The sequence below is a fragment of the Mytilus californianus genome, unplaced genomic scaffold (assembly GCF_021869535.1).
Source record: "Mytilus californianus isolate M0D057914Y unplaced genomic scaffold, xbMytCali1.0.p SCAF_11, whole genome shotgun sequence".
NCBI classification, from domain to species: domain Eukaryota; kingdom Metazoa; phylum Mollusca; class Bivalvia; order Mytilida; family Mytilidae; genus Mytilus; species Mytilus californianus.
Genome location: NW_026262593.1, coordinates 13,047,448 through 13,071,501, shown reverse-complemented (window position 1 = coordinate 13,071,501; position 24,054 = coordinate 13,047,448). Strand labels below are relative to the sequence as shown.

General features: G+C 31.5%; 1 protein-coding gene across 1 annotated transcript; it reads right to left on the bottom strand.

Annotated features, from left to right (window-relative positions):
• Nucleotides 1-23,042, bottom strand: LOC127719586 (phospholipid scramblase 1-like). Its single transcript, XM_052225806.1, has 10 exons — nucleotides 22,902-23,042; nucleotides 19,038-19,112; nucleotides 15,313-15,438; nucleotides 14,257-14,334; nucleotides 10,396-10,472; nucleotides 9,898-10,028; nucleotides 7,361-7,475; nucleotides 6,528-6,624; nucleotides 5,651-5,709; nucleotides 1-3,041 (listed from the first exon to the last, which is right to left on the bottom strand). Exons 1-10 carry the CDS (start codon nucleotides 22,918-22,920, stop codon nucleotides 2,994-2,996), a joined length of 825 nt encoding a protein of 274 aa, XP_052081766.1. The 5' UTR covers nucleotides 22,921-23,042; the 3' UTR covers nucleotides 1-2,993.
• Nucleotides 23,043-24,054: the final 1,012 nt, after the last annotated feature.

Sequence of the window (24,054 nt, the reverse complement as noted above, 5' to 3'; positions counted from 1 at the left end):
TAAAAAAGGAAAATATTTATTTAGAAAAACATGTAAAGATACTATAAATTTATCACAGATGTTAAGAGCACAATTCAACAATACACAAAGAAAAATTGTAATTTATGTTCATTTTCAAATTTTTTCCTGATTAATAAAAAAATACTTCTACAAAAGGTACACATACTACAATGCTACATCTTAATATTCACAATTTAAAAATGATATAACTGGATTAAATAATGTACATGTCATGTAAATATACATTTCTATAATATATTTCATTAGATTGTTTTTATTCCGACTTTTAGTGTATGTCTTTGTTGTTAAAGGAAAATATAATTAGTGTAATAAATATTAAATAATCCTCATAGTCTGTTTTAGTCACGCACTTTTCATGGTAGTAGTTATTAAGGACATGCCATGTTTCTTATCTATATTGATATCTCATTTCTAATATTCATATTGTTTTATTTTACCATACGGCTGTTGGTATGTTCGATATTCCCATATTTCCAAATAAAAAGTTTTTTCAAGTCAACAAATACTGCTTTATTGTAAAACTTAAGTAGTGTACACCGTTGTTCATTGACAACAATGTTATGCAATATTAGATCAAATGGTATTACAACGTCTACGTTATATATTGTATATTTGATTTACAGAGGTTTGTTACAATTAGAGACCAGACGACGAATCAAGATAGTCCTCGTACTTTTACGTTATAGTTCCTTCATGTCAATTCCATTTCATTACACTAAATATCTCTTTTTGGGAAATTCTTGCAATTCCAGCTATGAGACAACGTTTGTTATAATAATAGTGATTCGGTTTTATACAGGGCTTGTTAGATTTTTTATGTTTTAATAGTGAAATATTTAGTTAAAAATAGAATTCAAAATATATAAATGTCTATCTTATCTCTTTGTTGTTTGCTTACATGAAAAAATGCATATCATAAATGATGAAAACAATACTATTTACAGACGTTAGGTTAACTCATGGCACATATAGTATACAATACTGACTCGACTAGCACTTCTACATTTTCAAGAACATGGCACTTGTCTCCATATATTGACTTGGAAGTAAACAAATTAGTTACAGCTTATTTTTAGTAATTTGTGGAGAAATACGCACTTACGTTTCTTGTAATTCCTGACTTAACGATATTAATGAACTTAATCTGACGGTTTAGTAGTTTATACAGAACCAGATTAATAAGATGAAACACGACATAGAGGTAAAATAAACAACGAACCAATTAAAAATGATGACTTAAGTATTGAAAAAAGATGCGTTTATTATCATTTTAACTTTCAATCGACTGTCCAAGTGTGGTCTTTTCTTGTATAAAGAAAGGTGCAACCAAAGTAACGAACGCACAATTGACACTGAATACAAGTTGACTTTAATTTGCATACATATACTATGTTCTACATGTTAACAATTTCTGACAGATTTTTAATTTTCAACGTACGTTTTTTTTCATTTCTATGATTCACAAGATATCAATTTTCTCAGCTCTTCATTGGCTGTTTTTTTTTTATTATTTCATATCCAAAATTCCTGTGCCCACCTTGGTTTGTGTAAATACTTCATCTAAAATTGGTTAAATTTTTAGCTTCTTAAAAGAAAAAATTAACATTGTCTTACGATCCTGATAGATCAGCAATCTTATAGTGCATTGAATGGCCTAATGTTCCCGAACCCTGGACTTTTCAATTATTAATTGTTTATCTCAAGTTAAAAATGTCAAATTCCAATCTTCTACACTAGTAAAATCTATATAAGATACTATATTTACTTTAAATTTCGCTTTGTTCAAGGCAGCTAAATAAAATGCAATTTTGCCCCATATTCTAAGATTGTTCACTGTTTTTACCTTTGATACATTATACAGTTAATTATCAAGTCTTCAAGTTCAATAATGTAAACTCTTTTCCATTTAAAGATAAATAAAATAAAATATATATTCAGTCTTTTGTAATGATAGACAGATCACAAGAATGTGTACATTTATTCTGATTTCTGTTTTCATAAAAATTAGATTAGCTTATCCATAATGTAAAATATATAAAATAAATCACTTTTGCTTGGATTTTTGTATTAATATGCTTTTATATATGTTTTGTTATACTATCATAAAAATGATCCAAACCTTCAAGTTTAAGCATGCAGTATTGTACATAATTTACGTTCCTCGAATGTTTCCAATACTCGTATTTATTGGTTATCGATACTCTGTCCATCAATAAAGTTTATGTTATTTACGTTATCTTCACATCTATATATACTACAGTGGTGTATTGCGAGTAATTTATCAATTTGCAAAAATAATACACAGCGAAAATTTAACATTCCCATTTCGTCAATAAATCGCGAAATAAAGCCATCGCGGAAAAACTGATAAACGATATTTATAATTGTACCGTTTAAAGCAATCTTAAAAAGGAGAACATACATACATGTTTATTTTATTTTCTTGTAGAAATATATAGCTTTGTGTTCATATAATGAGACACTAAAATCTTCGTTAACATTATTTATCAGACTTAGATATTTCATAAAATTCATAAACATATTGCCAGAGATGGAAGTCTTGTAAATGAGCTGCTGGTTCAAATATTTATCCCCAAAATAAAATTACCGGGTGGCACCACTGATATTGGTTCCTTGTCATTTAGGAGTAAAAAAAATAAGTTTGACATACAAACCGTTTGCAACTTCATAATTCACAGCACTAAAAATATTGAAATTATGCACAAAATAGAAATAAGATCAATTGATCTGCTTTAAATAAAAAAATTGTACATTAAGTATACTAGGAATGACTGCAAATTAAAACCATTCACTGGTAACAATTTTACAACTAAGTCCGTTGTAAAACAAAAATCACGAAGATAACAAGTCAGACTAGAAATGGAAGATAATGATACCGTAAAAATATATAATGCTAAGATGTTTTTGAAGAGTTCCTATATTCTTCTTCTGTAACACATAGGTATATAAGTTCAATAGCCTGCGCCCCCTCCTGATGATTTTTCAAAGTACATGAAGTCCTGAAAACATGACATATTCAAAATTAGTTAGAATTAAACTTTTATAACACTAGTACAATGCTGCTACATATTCAATTTTTTATCTGCATGATTTTTTCTTCATCGAATATGTATGATTAGTAAATTCTTTCCATAATAAACTAAATTATGTTTTGGTATATATTTTGCTAACGAATGTGTCATCGCCAACATTTAATAACCATAATGTGTTGAAGATTCTGAATCAACAGTATTCAAACGAAGGTATGTTCACCCTTACTCGTTTACTAAGCTAGGCAATTAGGCAATACATTTGTCATAATTGATTTACATTTGCAACATTGCTACTTAGATCCGTCAGATAATTTTATACAGTGCCAAAGTTATATCAAACATTTGCCAATATGCCAACCTTTGTATGATAAGTTTCTTATATATCTCATCTGATATAATGAAAATGCATTTGTCATTAAGCTGTTACAAAATTCAAAGGAACGCCGAAGAGTTATCATTATCTTTAAAAACCTATTGACAGAATTTTGTTTTATAAAAAAATAATATTTTAGAGATAAAAATACAGATATATATATATATGTGTGTGTATAACATGAATAATGTGCAATGTCAGAATAAATATTTGAATTTCTGTATAGTTTCTGATGAAAAAAACGTTTTAAGGTATGAAAGCAATAAAAAATATCATTTATCTAAAAACATTTATTAACTAAGTGTTGCATAATCGCCTTTTTGTTTAGGTTGATGATGATATTAGTACCTTTTAATCAATGCAACAGTTTCTATCTCATTAATTGCAATGACTCTACTTTTGTTATCTTAATGTCTTTACCCTTTGTTCTATTGCAAATTCTCATAGTGTTGCTCTCTTTAAACCACATCAAGTAACATACACGTTACAGTACAAATAAGAATTCAGTAGGATCCCGAACTATCCAAGTAAAAATTGGAATTTCAATATCAATACATTAACGTACCTGATATATACTTATGATACTGTGAATTTTAGTAATGAGGACGTTAAGAAAAATGCCCTGCTTGGAAATAGATTTATAGGAATTTAGTCCTACCTCTTTTCTTTTTGATTATAAGTTTTATTGTGAAGAAAATCAAAAAATTCTTTTATGGTGACTTTTTTAGTATTCCTCTGGTACAATCCAGGATCATCTTAGTTCAAATCTGGATATCACAAGTTTTTACCAGTAAATTTCAGAATTTTAATTAGAATAAATCATAATTTCAATTTCTTTTACTAGTAAATATTACAATTGCATTTGTACTAGGAGTGTTCTGGATCTTAATGTATTCCAATTTATACTTGAAGGATTCTGGGTTTTCCTGAACTCCAATGTGTACTGTAGCATACACATGCTAGTGTTCTTCACAAACAAATCGTAATTTTTTCCGTATTTTATTTGAAAAAGCTCTCTTAAATCAAAAGTATCAGTATTCCGCATATCGAGATAAACCACCAGGATTCTTAAATGATCATGCACTGATTTCTGATTCATGTTAACGGATGTTAAACAATAATGAAAATAAGCGGACCGTAGCAGCATAGATATTAATAAAGTGAGACCAACTGAAATGGCTTCACATGGTCGAATTGGTAAGGTTTCCTGCTGACTAGCTACAAACACAATACAAGCACATATACAATAATAAGGAACATATATCAAATGAAACATGCGAACGTTAAATGCAATTGACTATAAACATAACATTGTGCACGTAAATGCTGATTTTAAAACAAAAAATTTACGAAAGCAGCCCAAATAGAAAAATAAAATATATACAGATGGTTAAAAAAATGAAATAACTTTGTAATGATAAATTATAAATGCTCATATACAAATATCCCAACATAATACACAAAGCACATATAGGTGTGTAGGATAAATGGATTTACTCAAATACAATTATGTGATATAAATGTATATATACATATTAACGTTGTCCTCCTGATTTCTCGAAGTACATAAAGTCCTGCAAAAACATTGATATTAGCAAATGGTCTTCATATCAAACGTGATACATAGAGTACACAAAGTTTTTAGTTTTCTAATATAGCTGTGCATTCTTGTGGATAAGTATGGGGTTTCAGATATGTATGTTCCTATCTCTAAAACAATTTCCGGAATAGGAATTGTATTTTTAAAGTATCTTTCGATACAGTTTTATCTATTTCCACAGAAAAGCGTACTAGCTTATATAGTATGATTAAATACAATGGAATGATTAGAAAAAAAAAATCATCTAAGATACCCAACTTATAATTTTGTACACCAGACGCGCATTAAATAAATTCAATTGTACTAAGGCTATTTAGTATGATCACCAATGAGACAATTAGTCATTAGAGTTCAAATGACTTTGAAGTAAGCAGTTATATGTCACCGTACGGCATTCAACTGTGAGAAAAATCCATGCAGTATAGTAAGCTAAAAAAGCCCCGACATGAAAAATATGAAACTATTCAAACGAGAAAACTAACGGCATGTTTTTAATTTTTCTTTTATATGAATCGATTTACCTTCAGAGACTTTATCAAATTTCGATAAAAAAACATAAACCAAACAATTAAGAGAATTAACAAGCAATGTCGGTTTACTTACAATTAAAAATACTGCTCCAAGCATTGCTGCTTTCACCTTCACATCAAGGTCTTGTGGAACTACAATATAGAATAAATACGATTAGGCCCATGCTTTAGGTGAAACACTTTTGCAAACATGTAGCAAAAATCCTGTCTGGTCAAAATTTAAGATCCGATCTTACATAATAGAAGAGAACAGAACGATTTCGCATTTTTTTTTTTTACATCGACTATGATTTGACATGTGGACGCACCTGATCTTGCTCTTTTTCGAGGTCATGTGAATCCCTCCGTTTTTTGTTTGTTTTTGTTTTTACCTTGATTTGTCTCCCCTTTGTCGATTTACGAGATTTGAACATCGATAAACTACTGTAGCCTTAATTTGTTAAAATGTCGAAATCATTCAGATATTGTTGTTAGATTTGTATCCGTTTGAAACAGTAAAGAATTAATTATTTTTATCAGTTGTCGGTTTAGAATGGATAGCATATTAGGAAGAACATCTTAGTCGGATCGATTCTAATATAGTCGGATACGACCAGACGAAGGTGGCAGTGAAAAAGTTCAACGCAATCAAACATTTTTTTTTTCAATGAGACCATGTGCCTCGACAGGGAATGAATCTCCTTTCTGCTGTCAACATTTTGTATATTTTTTCTTTCCATACGTTTAGTCATGAGCGTGCCTGACAAAGATTATTCAGAATACACGTCTTGTTTCACGATTATCATATCCTTTGGGATTTGTTCTACAATTTTATGACTTTGCACATGGACATTTTAATGAAATAAACTGTACATGTAGTACTGCTATTGCAATCAACCTAAAATAGCCATTCTTCTATTATATTTTATTAGTTTGAGTACATTTGTTAATGGCAATAATATAATGCTTACATGTTGCTCCAAATGTGTTAGCATCCACAAAAAATTCTTGTAAACCTCTTTGTTTGCAGATTGTTCCAACTTCTTTTGTGTCATCATTTGACCATACCTGAATGAATTATTGCAATTTTTATCAAAGGTGCACAATAATCAATATTATGTATTGAAAACATTTACGTTTGCAACCACTACGAATTGTTTTAATACAGATCAATAATCTACATTTCACATTAATTAATTGTTGAAGGAAAAGATCAAGAATACTGACATTATTCATACAACGATTAAACGATTAGCTATTCAGAACAATTCATCGGTTATCCGTTACATAACATAGGAATTTGAGTAATGCAACGGGTGTCACTAGTGGAGCAGGAACTGCTTACTTATACTGCGTTCACTTTCGGTATTAAAATTACATCTTTGGTAATCTGTGTCGTATGTTTGTGGGCTGTTGTATTTCTTTTGTGGGCTGTTGCACGTCTTTTGTGGGCTGTTGTATGTCATTTGTGGGCTGTTGTCAGTCTTTTTCTTTTGGCTATGATTTTGCCTGTTTGTAGTCGACTTGTAGTTTTTAATTGCCAGCCTGTATCTTTTTTTTAATCATAAACTGATAAAGATTTGTCAAAAGAAAAACATGTATTTGTCTAATTCTATTAATATTAAAAAAAAAATTTAAATGAATTGATGGTTTTTCATATATGAAATTTTTTGTAGAAGTAAACCAAATAGAACTAGTGCCATTTAGTATACGCGCCTTTACTTTAGATATTGTTTCCTATTTCTTGGTAAACACATTTAAATTCTAAGGTTATTCCAATAAACAATGTGTACAGTCAGCTTACATTAAATGTATCTTCACAGCATGGCATATTGAGAACACAACATGGACCATGAATTCTTAAAATTGGATTTCGTTCAGCATCTCTCAACGTGAAATTCGGCGACCAACTACTGTACCTATTTATAAACAAAAAGAACATGTAGATAATACAAATCAAATAAGATCAAAATATTAGATTATATAAAGTATCTCAGTTATATCATCATCAATAAGAACCCACGTGCGTTTAAGAACGATTTTAGGGTGGTATTAGCTTTAAATATTTGAAACAGATTTAGAAATGTAATCAGCATCATACATTTGGTTTTGTTTCGTTCACATCACAGTTGAGTTTGTCCATTGTGTGGTGATTCAATTTATATATGAATAGTTTCAATAATGTCATTTTGGTCAAAATATTCTGCGGATTAAATGTGATGAAATTGTTAGAATTTATCTATAGTCTAACTTTGAAAAGCGCTTCGGACGAATGAAATTTAGAAGGTGTTATTTTCATTTTTGTTTTGCAGCTCAATGGCTGATCAATAAAATAAAGACAGATGCATATACAATCTAGAAAATGTATTAACAATAACGATGCAATAATAGATTTTTTCCCTGAGATAAACATTATAACATAGTTGGAGGAAGATAAATCTTAGAAAAAAGGAATTTATCTTCCTCGTGCACATATCTGGATATTGTCCAGGTTATTGTTTTGAGTTCTGTACGTTTATGATATCTTTTTAGTGTTTGCATCGGGTTTTATACTTTTATACTTGCATGCAAAAATAAGGCGTAAATCGATGGAAAAAACTCATCACAGATGCCAGGTTTATAATTTTGTGAACACCAAACGCGCATTCCGTCTATTAAAGACAAACCAGTGACGCTCGAATCAAATAAGTTAGAATTCCAAATAAAGTATAAAGTTGAAGAGCATTGAGAAAACGAATGGTTTCGCCAAAAATACTGTTATGGTAATATATTCCTGGGATAGAAAAGCCTTAGTATTTCGAACAATTCAAATTTTGTGAACAGTTAATTTATAAATATGATCATATCAATGAAAATTGATGACAGTGCTGACTACTAGTTTGAGAGAGAGACAAACCAAGGTAACAAACCAAAACTGAGGGAATCGCATGAACTACCAACGGACCGAGACTGGGCGCTTCGCTAGGGTTAGCATCTCCTTCTACATGTGTACGCATCACTTGCCATGCAAAATGTCACAATCCGGAATAGGACACTTTCGAAAAAAATACAGATCAGACAACTATACTAGTGTCTATAGGTCCGAGACTGCGAAATCATGTCGCTAGTGAGTTGAGACATTATCAAATCGTATCAGTGAAACAATCGTGATGTTAATCGTAAAACGTATGCAGTTGCTATTTCAGTTTTTCCTCCTAATTACTCTGTTGGGGCAGTATTTGTGTAAGGAGCACAACCCTCTTGATGAAGTTCGAATAGTGTGAACATGTACGAGAGTCAGAAAGGTTCTGTATAAAATCTGCTTCATATGAGTAGAAAAACAAGTCGGCCGGTAATGGTGCACAATGAGTGCCTATTGGAATACAAACAAATGGAAGTTTTTAACGACCTTGACTGGATATACATCCCTCGCACGGTCGGCTCGGTGCCCGAAGGCGTTTGGTGAGCGTTTAAATAATTTTGTGCCATCGGTCAGGAACAGGTGGAGGACGCCATTTTGGTAGGCCGCCATCTTGGTTTTGTGAGTTGTTTTGGTTTTTCTTTTGTTGACTATTTTGATGTTATGTCTTCACAACGGCTGCTTTCAGGGCCAGATTGGTCAGCTTGGCAGCCCGCTAACCTCGATGATGGAGTACTGGTAGATGAGTCTCGGACGTAGTATTAACGATGACAGGAAGCATTATCAGGACCAAAGTTGTGAGACAGTGAAATGGTGGTCCATCATCTAACACCTAGGATACAGCCCTCGGACGTCACTCGGCATACCACTCCCCCATCCATAATGGGTTTTGGAGTGTATGTTGACGCGGGAATTAGCCCTACACGGATTATAGCCTAACGTAGTCTGTACAGCGTTGGATTGGTTTCTGTCATCGAAAGTAGTAAGTCGTTGATCCATCTAACAGTAAACCCTCATCGAAGATAGCGGGTAAAGGAGAGCTGACCCAGCACGTCCGTTCAGTTGTAATGACTGAGACGTGACTGAGTAATGTGATTGGAATACCGACTGTCTGCTGAATATAAACTCATAAATCGATCAAAAAGTCTAGGGTTTTAATGATATCATCTTCGGTGTATTTGATGTGGAAATCAGTGTGGTTTTTCAAAAAGTAAGTTTCTTGACCTAAAACAAGGAATTTGTAGGTACGTTTCCATTTTTGTCGAAAAAAACTGTTTAATAAGACGATGCAGCCGATCTTTACATTTGGTATGGGGAATAATAGTTTAAAGCGTAGAAAAACCATACGTTTTTTTTAAATTGTAAAGATTGTGGTTGAAGATTTACGGAGGCTGAAGACTCCTTGTCCGGGTTCAGCATGCAACGTATATTACTTTACTTACTCTTGTCTTGCGTATCCAACTACCTGTCCAACAGGAGCTTCTATCATTACCTCGTGTGCGCATGCCTCAGCGTTTGCACACCAGCAACATCCTGCACAACATTTAAAGTCCCTTGACAGACGAATAACTTCCTGTCAAAAAAAATTTTTTTTAAAGTCATAAACCACCAAATGTGGAGCTTTTCTTTTATTGCTAAGAACGTAATGATTGATTTTTGCTTGCTTTGCGTCTAGTGACAATCAACCGCAAAGTCATAGATTACGATCTATTAATAAAGCATTTTGTGACACTTGACCTGATATATTTGTGCAGAGATTTTGCGACACTAAAACCATTGACGTCACACATGAAACACTCTTGTCCTGTGTCGTCAAATATTTAGACTTGTGACGTCAAAATTTAAAGGAACGTCTATTATCCATTAATGGCGGATATAAAGCTTTCAGGTGTTTGACATTAACAAAGGCTTTACGTCGGTCTGCTTTTGGTACTTCTTACCTGATTCATGTTGTCTGTGATGTGTATCACAAAACTTCTTTGAGGCCCACAACATTGTCTCATACACATGTCTGTATCTGAAAACATATACAATATTAACTTAATCTGTGAACATAAACTTCTTTTATTCAAATCATTAAAAGGGGGAGTTGTAAAAAAGAGGCAAAAGATACCGAAGGGACATTCAAACTCATAAGTCGAAAATAAACTGACAATGCCATGGCAAAAACCGAAAAACGACCAAAAGACAAACAACAGTATACAAAACAAAACATAGAAAGCTACACGAACCCCACCAAAAATCAGGGCTGATCTCTGGTAAGAAATTCTTGAAATTAGAATGCAAAACACCAAATAGATTCTTCAATATTTTCTATAATTATTGATATTCATTACATCATTTAGTTATTTACAATATTGTGAAGTTGTATTTGCAAAGTAAACCCCAAATTTTGACACTAATTTACAACATAGGCAATAGAGTGGTTCAATTCTTGATATACAACAACAGAGTATACTTAAAATATAAAATGTATATAAATCATTAAAGATTTTTGTAGCTTGAAGTATTGAATGCTTCTCTTCGTTGTTTCATTATAAAATTGAATGCTGTTATTTTGGAAAATTTATAACAAAATGAAAGCAAGTGACTTTCACATTTTGCATGAAGCGCTAAAATGTGATCGTCACTTGCTTTCATTTCGCCTATTAAAAAAGAGCATGCAATTCTTATACATACAGACCTTTGAAATGAAATATATAATATGTTATTAACATTTTGAATCTTAAAGTAAAACTTTAAACACAAATCTTCGGCAGACATTGTCTAGAGAGATGAGAGCAATATAATACGGTACCACGTGAAATCAATAATACGTCATAAAGCTGAAATTTGCAAAAGGAAAAGGTTGGTTTCAAAGTTGATATCTTATAAAATATTAATCAATGTCAATAATTATAAGTCGTGTATATAATAGGATACTAACTTATTATTGTTACAAATTTCAATTGATCATTTATATTTACAATATATAATGTCAATTTCAAATTTACAACCATGTTTGTTCAGACATTACCATTAATACAAAGTACACGAACAATGAGTAAAAGTAGTGCTGTTAATTAGAAGGGTTAGGTTTATAATTCTTGGGCTGCTTCCATACAGAATTGGAAATTTATGAAGGCATGAAGTAATTCGCATACGCCAATAAAAAATCGGTATTTGTATGAATTGAATACCAACCGAAAATATATGGGTTTAAATTAACAGTAGTTGTCCGATGTTTAAATTTGTTAAAAAAAACAAAAACATAAGTGTTGACCAAAGCACGTCCTCTTAAGGATGTTCGCTTTTAAAAATAACTAACTTTTTAATCGACTGTTATAAATCGATAGTATATAAATAACTGAACTTAAAAAGCAGAAAAAAATGATAGGTCCGAGATTTTGTTTTTGAGATATAATCAATTGAAAATTTGGCGGGAAATGATTCTCTCTAGATTGTTCATACATTTAACATTGGCACCTTTTTTCTTTCAAACACTATGAAAAAATAACAAGGATTTTATAAGATTTTCATAAATTACAAGTTAAACTATATGTAATAAAAATATGAACAGAAAAGTGAGGGTTAGTGGGAATTTTTTTCATTGGTACTACATGGATAAAACTAGAGGATTCCGAATATCTGACAAAAAAGTCAAAAACAAGAGGAGCGAACATCCTTAATGAAGTCCATATAATGTGAACATGCACGTACGAAAAGTATCAATTGGGATAGGTTTAGACAATACCATAGGACAGAGGGCATGTTACTACTTAGAAATGGGAAGATCACAATGTAAAACCTTGAATAGTCACTTTTGTCATTGATCATACTTTGAAGTTGCAATCTAAGTCAATTTCAGGAACAGATATGAAACAGACCTTCTAGTTTCAGACGTATCTTTAATTTGAAGTTCAAGGGAATAGATGAGGTGCAAGCATTCGCTTAAATGTCATTGAGTGACAGGACATCATCAGTATATATCTAAACGTGAAATTAACTTGGCAAGATGCTTTTCCTTTTCACACAGCAAGGTTCCATGAGGCCAGGATATTGTTTAATGCTAAAAACAAAATTTACAGAAAAAAAAATTAGTATTGCTTCAAACTATAATTAGCGACTTGATATTTATCCTAACATTAATGGGACATAGGGATTGATCAACAGTATCATAACTATCTAATAATAAGTTTATTAATGAGACAGTTGTGTAGGACAATTCCTAAAATTGCTAGTTTTATAAATAAAAAGACTGTACAACCCCTCTTTTTTTAAATAAAATTCCTGTATGTGGAATCATACTTCCACGATAAATCTGTATATTTGTGATAAAATGTAGTAAATTTTTGACCCATTCAAATGTCCGTGCTGTAAACGTTGTAATGACGGTAATAAAGTGAGATTTGTTTAAAGATGCGTTGTTTGTTTTGGACAGTTCTTAGCTATGTAAACATTTAGAGATAATAGACATACATACATCATATATATATTTCAATAATTAACGTAAATGTTTGCTTTTATGAAAAAAAAAAAGTGAAAGTCATTGTATTTTACTTTCAAAACCAAAATACTAGCTGCACCAAATCAGTTGAATAACTGATTCCGAATATTGTAAAATAAGTGCTGATTTTATAAAATTCCTGTTATCAATATAAATTTTACAAAAATACAGATAATGTAGCGGTTTTGTATGCAAATTTCGTACTACGAAAACATGTCTAACAAATATTTTCAATATCATTTTTTTTTATAAAACTCTTTGTTTGCTGTCCTTACCATTTCAAACTATATATGATTCACATATTTTAATAATTTTTAAGACGAGTGTACAGACAACCATGTTGAATATGTTAACTTATTTATGCAAAAGTGTTGGTAATTAAATATCTGTTCTTCCATAACACCAAAACTACATTATAAATCCAACATAATCGAATACACTTTTACTATTGGCAAACAAAACATAACCATTCGATAGATCAAAATGTCTTTTGTGGCAATACAGAAAATGTATAAGCTCTATCAGATTAGATGTTGTTTCAAGAGCGTCTTTAACGTCTAAGTCTTTGGGAGAAAACTAAACTGTCATTTCTTAAAGAAAGCTCATTATACTAATAGCGGAAGCCAAAAGTAAAGGACAAATCAAACATCCTATTATATAATCGTAATAACTCGGGAGTAATACAGGTACGTATTGATTGTTTTCCCCAGAAGCTTACTTCATATTCGTGTATCTATTTGTGATAGATCATGTATATAAATAATACAAAGGAAAACATAAACTTTGAACTTAAACCTTTGCATATTGTATGCACAGTCTGTTTTTATCTTTGCATATTGTATGCACAGTCTTTTTTATCTTTGCATATTGTATGCACAGTATGTTTTTATCTTTGCATATTGTATGCACAGTCTGTTTTTATCTTTGCATATTGTATACACAGTCTTTTTTCACCCTTGCATATTGTATGCACAGTCTGTTTTTATCTTTGCATATTGTATGCACAGTCTTCTTTCACCCTTGCATATTGTATGCACAGTCTGTGTTTATCTTTACATATTGTATGCACAGTCTGTTTTTATCTTTGCATATTGTATGCACAGTCTGTTTTTATCTTTGCATATTGTATGCACAGTCTGTTTTTATCTTTGCATATTGTATGCACAGTCTGTTTTTATCTTTGCATATTGTATGCGCGGTCTTTTTTCATCCTTGCTTATTGTATGCACCGTCTGTTTTTATCTTTGCATATTGTATACAGTCTTTTTCCCCAGTTCAATATCAAACACAATATCTAAGACATTTTATAGCTTACCTTCCGCTGCAAAATAAACCTGTTGTCCTTGATTGTTCATTATTTTGTATTTGTTGTTTTGTTCCCAGCCTGTAAATGCTACAATAAAAAGAAAAGAACTATATATACATACTGTTTATCATATTTGTTTTTCGTTTATTGTTTTGTACAGTTTGCTCTTGTGTTGTTCTGTTGCACCACTTTTCCATGTCTAGGGGAGGGTTGGACGCTTACTAACAAGTTTACCCCGCCATATTCTGCATGTGCCTGTCCCTAGTCAGGAGCCTGTATAGTAGTTGTCGTTTGTTGCTGTATATAATATTTGTTTTCGTTTATTGTTTTGTACATACATCAGGATGTTAGTTTTGTAGTTTGAATTGTTTTACATTGTTATTTCGGGACTTTTTATAGCTTGCTATGCTGTGTTGGTTTTGCTCATTATTGAAGACCGTACGGTGACCTATTTGCTGATTACGTCATATGGTCTCTGGTGCAGCTTTGTCTTATTAGCAATCATACCACATCTTATTTTTCTATCGCTGGAATTAACTCTAAACTCCAGTATTAACAGAATCAATTGTTTGAAGAGTTCTACAGTCGATTCTTTTATTGAATAAGAAATTGTTTTCGTGCACCCTTTACATTATAATAGCGTGGTTAAATTGAATTAGGAAAATCATTCTACATAACGAGCTATGTGAGGTTTATTACTGGTAGTAGACATTTTATGCTTTACGTATTCAAGTTTAAGTTTTTAAAAGATAAGTATACGATGTTCATACCCAGAAATATCTACAGTTTAATTTCCATAAGTTTTTTGCCAAATTTTTAAGAAACAGTCATGCTGACAGCGTAACTAGGTCTAAATTGAACTGGATTTTTTATTAATGGAAATAAGAAAAAGAAAATAACAAATCTATCAAATTTCATTGTAGTTTCAATATAAAAATAAGGAGATGTGGTATAATTGCCAATGAGACAACTCTCCACCAGAGACCAAGTGACATAGAAGTTAACAACTAAAGGTTACCGTACATATTCAAAAGTCTTGAGAAAGAGAAAGAGAGAGAGATTTACCTTCTAAAAGCTCAATTTGTTGTTTGATTAAAACTTGATCTAATGTTGTCAGGTATTCTAAACCTGGAGGACATCCTGGCATACTTTGTACAGCTGGAGCCCATTGCTGTTGAACGTTCGCTAAACCTAAAAACAAGTTTAACTCATATGTTTTCTAAGAATATAAAAATAAGGAGATATAATATGATTACCAATGAAACAACTATCCACCTGATTTCAAATCAAATGTAAGTTCGGATGTAAGCAATTATAGGCAACAGTACTGCCTGGTTATATGTAAATAGAGAACCAAAGAAGAATCGCTGCAATTGTGTTCCAAAAGTATGTTTTTACTTTTAAAATAATTTAAATTATTCCTTTTTTATAAAATTGTGAATCTGGAATTTTCGAGCTCTCTCAAATAAAACTATATATGGATTGAATAATTCCGCCTCTTTTCACATTATTAAAAAAGAAATTTACAAAGGTTTTATGTTGGCGTAATCAATCAAATTTAAATGAAAACTCTTTTCTTTTGTAAAGTTGATATTAACTTTATGCAGTTGTAAATTAATAGAACCAATATATATGATGCATGATTCATTTCTGAAAGTTAGATTGTTTGAAACAGGAAAAGGCAAGGGAAAGGGTGTGATATTCATATTAGTTCAGCAGTCAGAGGTCAAACGTATTTCACACCTCGAAAATTACACTTTATATATTTCAGATAAAAACATACAGCAAGGTTTGACTGGGGAATAGAAATATGGTCATCCTTCTTCCGACCGACAGTAAAAAGCTTGCAAGAGTGGGTCTTCCGTTTTCTGTGCGGGATGTATAAATTCGCAATCACATCCGGTCAGAATGGAGCATTTAAATCCGATAGAGTGTCAGGCTCTCTGTACGTTAACCTAGCAACAACACTTTGAGGAGTCCGTATGTGGCAAGTGTTAACGCTACATTTTTGTCCCGATCCAATATACCCTCTTTTCCCGCCATTCATCCCGGTCGAAAATTGGTTATTAAATCATGTTTTCTCTGTAATGACACGTCATAATGATATTTCATCAAAACTGCAAAAAATTATGAGTTTAACGGTTAAACTGTTATCAAAATCGAACCTGAAGTTTTTGACATTTCTAAAGGATATAAATAGCGCAATATCCGACAGGTGTTAAAAACTTTTGATCTCTGACTATATTTAACTTACTAGGCTTTTCGTGTTATTTTGTGTTTGTTTAAACATTACTTGTTTGTTTTAGTCAAATATTGTTTCATTGAAGCGTTATTAAAAATCATTGCATACAGTTTATATTAAACGGTTCTCTGGAAAAACCTTTATGTGGGTAGGTTACCAAGTCGGCAAATTTCTTTATTTTTCTTGCATTGTTAAAAATGTAGACTATATACTTAACAACAAAATTATTTTCATTTACCTGTGTATAATATGACGCAGGTTTCTTCAAAAGTGATGATTTTCTAAAAATTGTTTGAAATTTCACAGTGATATCATACTTTAACTTTGTTTAAACCTGTTTATTTACTTTTGACTTTAATTATTTATCCCTTGTAATTTTTTATTAACTGTGTATTTGCATTCAGGTGTCACAGGTCAAATTTATTAGTTCATTGTGTGTTAATTTACGTTTTTTGATTGAGTTCAGCCTTCCAATTGATATTTTATAGTGTGTTTTTCTATGTTGTGATGTTATACTATTGTTTCAGAAAAGGGAGAAGGTTTGGTACCATTAAAACGTTTAATCCCGCTGCAAATGTTTGTACCTGTCCTAAGTCAGGAATCTGATTACAGTAGTTGTCGTCTGTTTATGTAGTTCATACGCGTTTCTCTTTTCTCGTTTTTATATAGATTAGACCGTTGATTTTTCCGTTTGAATGGTTTTATACTAGTAATTTTTTGGGTCCCTTTATAGCTTGCTGTTCGGTGTGAGCCAATGCTCCGTGTTGAAGGCCGCACCTTGACCTATAATGGTTTACTTTTATAAATTGTAACTTGGATGGAGAGTTGTCTCATTGGCACTCATACCACATCTTCCTATATCTATACAGAAGTTATAAATTGTTTGAATTACGACAGTAATACATAAAACGGATAAAAAGGAATTGCTAAAAATATTTGACAGAAAAACAGACAGTACAACCACCAATACCCGACTCTCCCGAAAAGAAATTGCCGTACAAACAAAAATATAATAACAGCAAAAAATAGGGTCAAAATACTACAGGAAGCTAGCTGAGATAGCCACAGCTATTGCCTAGTAAGGTCAACTATGGCTTGACTCACAGATCTAACATTATTTTTTACAAGATAACAATCGCAGTATTGACAAATTATCATTTTGATGAACACAGCATATTTAGATTTCTTAACATTTATGCTGCGATGCTGATAAAACATGAAAATATACAACAAGATGAAATGGAATTGTAAGCAATGCATGTTATTTCACGGGTGTAAAACACTTTCGATCTCTGACTATACTTAGCTTACTAGGCTCTTCGTATTATTTTTTGTTTGTTTAAAAATTGTGTTTGTTTTAATCAAAAGAGCTTATTTATGTTCAAACTCATCCTTTCACTGACAAATCTATATTAAGTACTTCGTTTTATATTAATCTCACGAATGAGTTGACCGAGTTAACACCTCGATAAACTTCTTCAAATTACCTTTACTGCTATTATATTATTATTTCGTTTAAGTTCAAACATTCTGTAATGTATATATCATGTTGTCAATCAAGTGACCTCTATAGGTATAATATATTTAACGTTCACTGTTGACACAAGACCAATACTATATCTGGCCTTTCTCTTCAAATTACCTCTATCATTGCATTACCTGTTTGTAGTACAATACATTTAATACAAACAATACGGTATTTAATCAACTTTTTAAAAATTTAAATGCGCTCAGTCTGTCAAATTCTTACAATTTGCCAATACATGTATAATTTGTTACATTGTGACGTCTAAAGTGCTTTATTTGCCGTATTTTTTTATCGGAAATCGATATATTTAAAGAGACTCAGAAAAAAATATGCATCGGTCTGATTATTATATTCCTGTTTCGCAATACTAAAAATGTATTAAACAAATTTCGGTCAATAGATTTAAGGGGAAATATATAGTACATGTATGCGTTACATATATTTCGTGCTTCTTTGACGAGACAAAATTCAACAAATCAAATATGACACTGTTAAATTAGTTCATCAATCAATAGAATTTGCAGTACATTACTATTTCGAAACAAAAAGTAAAATAACAAAAATACCGAACTCCAAGGAAAATTCAAAACGGGAAGTCCCTTATCAAATAGCAAAATCAAAAACTCAAACACATTAAACGAATGGAAAACAACTGTTATATTCCTGGTTTGGTACATACTATAGAATCACATGAAAATCACAAATACAAACATCTAAACAGGGAATATTCAGGTTTTCTATGTATAACTATTCCACACATTATATTGATGAATTATTTTTATAAAAAAAGATATTACATGGAACACTTTGAAACAATGTCACGCTCTTTGATTTTGATGAAATCTATCTACGAATTTTCAGAATGGCAATCGGCAGGTTTGCGTGCACTGAGTATGCTTTGATTACCTATTGAAAAGTTTAATTTTTTAACAGAACGTAACAAACATTTTAAAAAAGGTAGTTGTATATGCGTCTTTGACCTTGATGTCAAATAAAATTTCCTTCTCACAAAACAATTACCTGGTGGAGGGCCAGGTTGGTTTCCATAGCCTGGTTGCATTCCATAGGCTGGCGGTTGTCCATCCACAGGATTTACTAAAAAAAAAAGAAAGGAAGAAAAAAATATTACTGAATGTCCAACCTTATCATCATCATCAGCGTCGTTGTCGTCGTCATCATAATTTATCAGTATAATATATAACTAAATCGTGATGCCGTTTTATGACAATCGGGCTTCAAGATTTTAAAATGTAAAACAATTATCTTCATAGTAATGTATTCATTATCATACCACATCTGCTTATTTTCATATTCATAATTTATTCACAGTAAATAACTATGGACATTTGCATCATACATCGTGTGATGCATTATTTAGGAACATTGTGCATGAATCAGACTACATCTTTAATAAATTTGAATTATCCCAACATTACCAGGATGTCTTAAAAGAGAGGCGAAAGATACCAAAGGGACATTCAAACTCATAAGTCGAAAAAATAAACTGATAATGCCATGACAAAAAAAAAACAAAGACCAAAAGACCAACAACAGTATTCAAAACACAAAATAGAAAACTAAAGACTGAGCAACACGAACCCTAACCAAAAACCGGAGGTGATCTCATTTGCTCCGGAATGGTAAGCATATCTTGCTCCACATGTGGCACCCGTCGTGTTGCTCATGTAAGTACAAATCCGGTGATAAGTCTAATTCGGTAGGTCTCATTCTGCATGGGAGAGACGGAGGACGGGATTGTAGTTACAACGATTGAAATATATACGACGTATAAAAATTATAATACAAAAAAATAAAGATCCATGATTCTTACTCAAAAACAATTTTAAAACAGGTCGTAAAATTCGTATACTCTGCCAATTTGTACAATTCACGTTTTGGTTTCGGAACTGTAGAAATCATTCAAATAAAATACCGAATAGGAGGAGTTACACCATGGCACTATGTAAACGAGATTTGTGTAAGTCGCTGAAATCAAAGCAGTTGTTTTGGAGGGGTTGACGAATACAGAACGAATATCCTTTTTAAAGGATCCGCGATTTACCATTGGAAACACACTTTAAGATATTTTAGATAAAATGCATATATTCAGATGGGCAAAACCTATAAGTACTTAGGAGTCTTAGGATATCTGCAGAAGTTTCAATGTAATCATGTAACTCGTTTATGTGTATTCGTTGAGAAAACAAAATGAAGTAAAGGTTTTACTAATTGTTGAAGGTCGTACGGTGACCTATAGTTGTTAATTTCTGTGTCATTTCGTTTCTTGTGGAGAGTTGTCTCATTGTCAATCATACCACATCTTCTTATTTTTATATAAACATACAGAACAAAAACAAAGTCAATTCAAAGTCACTAACTGGATTTCAACAACAGATGTAAAGGCTATCATTCAGTTTTATTGATATATTTTATTTTTTGTTTAGTTTTTTTTCCAAGGTCCGATTTTTTTTAAGAAAAATTAGTCTGAATCAGATTATTATATTTTTGAAGATTCAAAATCTCGAAGCGGTGCAATTTGATTTAATCTATTACAGTATTCCGGCATGTGGTCTATTTCCAAATACTCCCTATTCAACGAATTGACTATTAAATACCTTGTTCAAATAAAAATCACTGTGAATATACCTATTCATAAAATACAAGACCTATATATTTAACTATGATTTAATCACCAAAGTTAAATACTGGAATGATCAGATGTGCTTAACTTAAGAATGACAAAAATATGTAAAACGATCATGTTCAATGATGAAGCCAAAAATTTTAATGATATCCTTCAAGAGCCACACGTGCGCGTAACAAACCTATTAAAGACACGTGACATACATTTTATCTTTTCCATGAGGTACCACACACCAACGTAACACATCTCTTCATTTTTCACGATGATATATTTCCCACTTTATTATATATCTAGTATAAATAGCATGCTCCTGTACATTCCTTACAGAAAAAAAAAACAATACCGGTTTGAACAATAAATAAGCGGATATTTTGCTTGGGTTGATCACTATCAACACCCTTGATAAATCATCTATTGATATTAAATTGTAAGGAAATAAAGGGGTCGTAAACCTGATTCCAAGACTTATCAAGGATACCGGTTGGAATTATAAGGAAGCTTCACAAACATTTGCATTATACATACAAAAATGAATAAGGTTTTAATTCATGTTACAGACTACATAGTATAGTTACAAATAGAAATTCATGGTTTTTATGCTGGATGTGGAATAAATAGAAAAAAGATTGGACAAATTTATTATTTTTCATATATATGGTAAAGAAAGATATTTCGCGGCCCGGATATGAGGACAGATTGATTAAAATCTTTCATTGTTTTGAAAATATATTATGGTAAAATAGATATTTCGCAGGAAAAATGACGATGCAAATTTTGTGTAATATAATACGTCAACATGATTTAAAAATTTACGTTTGAAAACTTAATTGAGGGTGATAGCAATAAAGCTGTTTCCAACTAACGTAAACACTATAAATACAATATTACTTAATTTTTCAGAGAGACGACTTTTTTTTATCTTGGCGAACAGTTTAACATGTGACACATTTTAAAAAAAATCAGCACAAATACGACTTTTTTTACAAAATGTTTAATAACATTAACGGTACCAGTTTTAATTAACCAGCTGCGCATTTTGACAATTTATAATGTCTTCTTAGTGATGCTCGTGGCCAAAATATTTGAAAGTCAAACAACAAACACCGAAGGAACGTTTTTTTCGAAAGGTCGAGGAAATAAAAGCTTTTCACTTTTATTCACACTGCGTGTTTACTTAGAATTTAGTATAGACACTGGTAGAGTGAAACAAAGGTCATGCTTATTTTCATTTGTCTTTAATTTAAAAGGTTGACTCCTCATGCATACAATTACTATGCAGAATCGGCCGTGTGCACATAAATTGGCAATCTGTTTCGGACCATCAGTTAACAAGTTATAGTAAAAAAAAGCAAAATTCATAAAATGTCAATAAAACAACGGTAAAACTCTCATGCAATCATTTTATTTGATAAAATAAAACTAGAATTGGGTCCTTAATGGTCTTCAATTTCGTACTTTTGTAGATGAATCGCGCTTCTGGCGTACAAAATTTTAATCCTGTTATCTATGATGAGTTTACATCATATTGAAGACAATAAGACGATTTACTTTATCCCCAGCATAGTTACTCATATGGCATGTTTGCATATAACATTTTAATGATGTATTTAATGCTATATAATGATTTGGTTTTGTGCATTATATTCCTGACATGTAAATAAAATGAGATGAAAGATATGTATACATCAATGAGAAGGCAAACCGAGGAAAGTATAGGTTCTAGCCTAATGAGCCAACATAAATAGATACACTGCAGGGGTTTATCAGAGAGAGGAAAAGTGGCGTAATTAAAATTTAAAAAAATATAAAGCAGGGCGGAGCTGAAAACGGTTTTAACCGACAAAAGAAGGTGCGTACGCCCTCTACCCCCCCCCCCCCCCCCTTTTTAAAAAAAACTGCACTGGCTGTATGCATTTGCCCTAATGAAATAATTGTGCATAACACATCAAAGATCATTTAAAAACACTATCAAACATGTCACTGTAATGAAGGATATATAATATGCAAGTTAAATGCATGCCATGCACAATTGGAAAGTTATGAATTGTAAGCAATGCCCATTCGAATGACATTTTAAAGTTTATGATCTTTATATGTGTCATTATGAATTCAAAACCGTTTAAGTCATTAGGGCATAGTAGAGTTGACATTTGAAAAGAATTGAAAGTTTCGATTCGTCGACTAAATACTGAAGCAAATAAATCCATTTGTTTATACATATCATTAACAGGCTTCCTTACCTTTATTTTGTTGAGACATTTTATAAACAACCTTTATGTGTCGCCCTTTTTACCTGTACCGTAAAGTCATTTATTGTAGCTATTTACCGCTGTTTACGTTAGAAACCAAATGCGAATTATTGGATTTCCATTGTATTACCTGTGGACAGTACGTGTACATATAAATAAGATTATTTTTGCGTGTCACACCATTTATGTTCTAATTCGCCAGACTTAAACGAACATAAATTATTTATGCAATAAAACTCAACACATGTATCAGAAATGAGCTCTCCTTGTGAGGGTAGCATACTTTTTATTAACCAATGTATAATATAAATCAAACAGTTCGTTTCAAAGTTCATTTTCAGCACATTGGGCACGTTCAATAAAACATTATTTGATTGGTCCGTGACTAACTCTATTCAATAAAGAAATTAATGATTTGCTACTATAAATACATTTATCATCGTGTTTATAGGTCGAGTTATCTCGCCTACCACAATCTTGATAGTTCGCTTCTGTAAAAACAAATCTTAGTTCCTATCTAAAACAAATTATATATATACATATATATAAATATCAAAACAATTGAGGGAAGCATTTAATTATTTAATTGGGCATTGGGCGAGAAAAAATAAAAACCAAAAAAAAAACCAAAAGAAAAAAACTTGTGAATATAATTTTGTTTGATTACAGAAATTCTACTTGAACATTGTAATATCAAAAAAGCTAGTAATTAACGTTTTAATAATTAAAAGTGAAATAGAAACTATCTTTCTATGTAAACCTAAACCAAACATGACATAAATGTGTCTTTATTTGCTTAAAATATCCAGGATTTTAAATATCAAAACGATAGAACAGAGGCGGATTCTTTTACGTTGGAGGGGGTGGGGTTATCGAAATATTCTTCTTGAGTGGGTGTAATGTAGATATCTCGCCAAGCGAAGCGTGGCGAGAAATATTTTGTGGTAAAAGTAGCTAAAACCGCCTAAATCCACCCTGACAACAATCTACAATCACCATAATTCACAAGAAAACGAGATTGAACACGAAAACAAGTAGAACAGAGACAGATCTCTATCTAGTGTACACAAGCTGACCCTCCATATTAAAAAAGAAATCAAGCGAATGTTATGTCAACAGTTGCTGGGAAAACTGGTATTACATT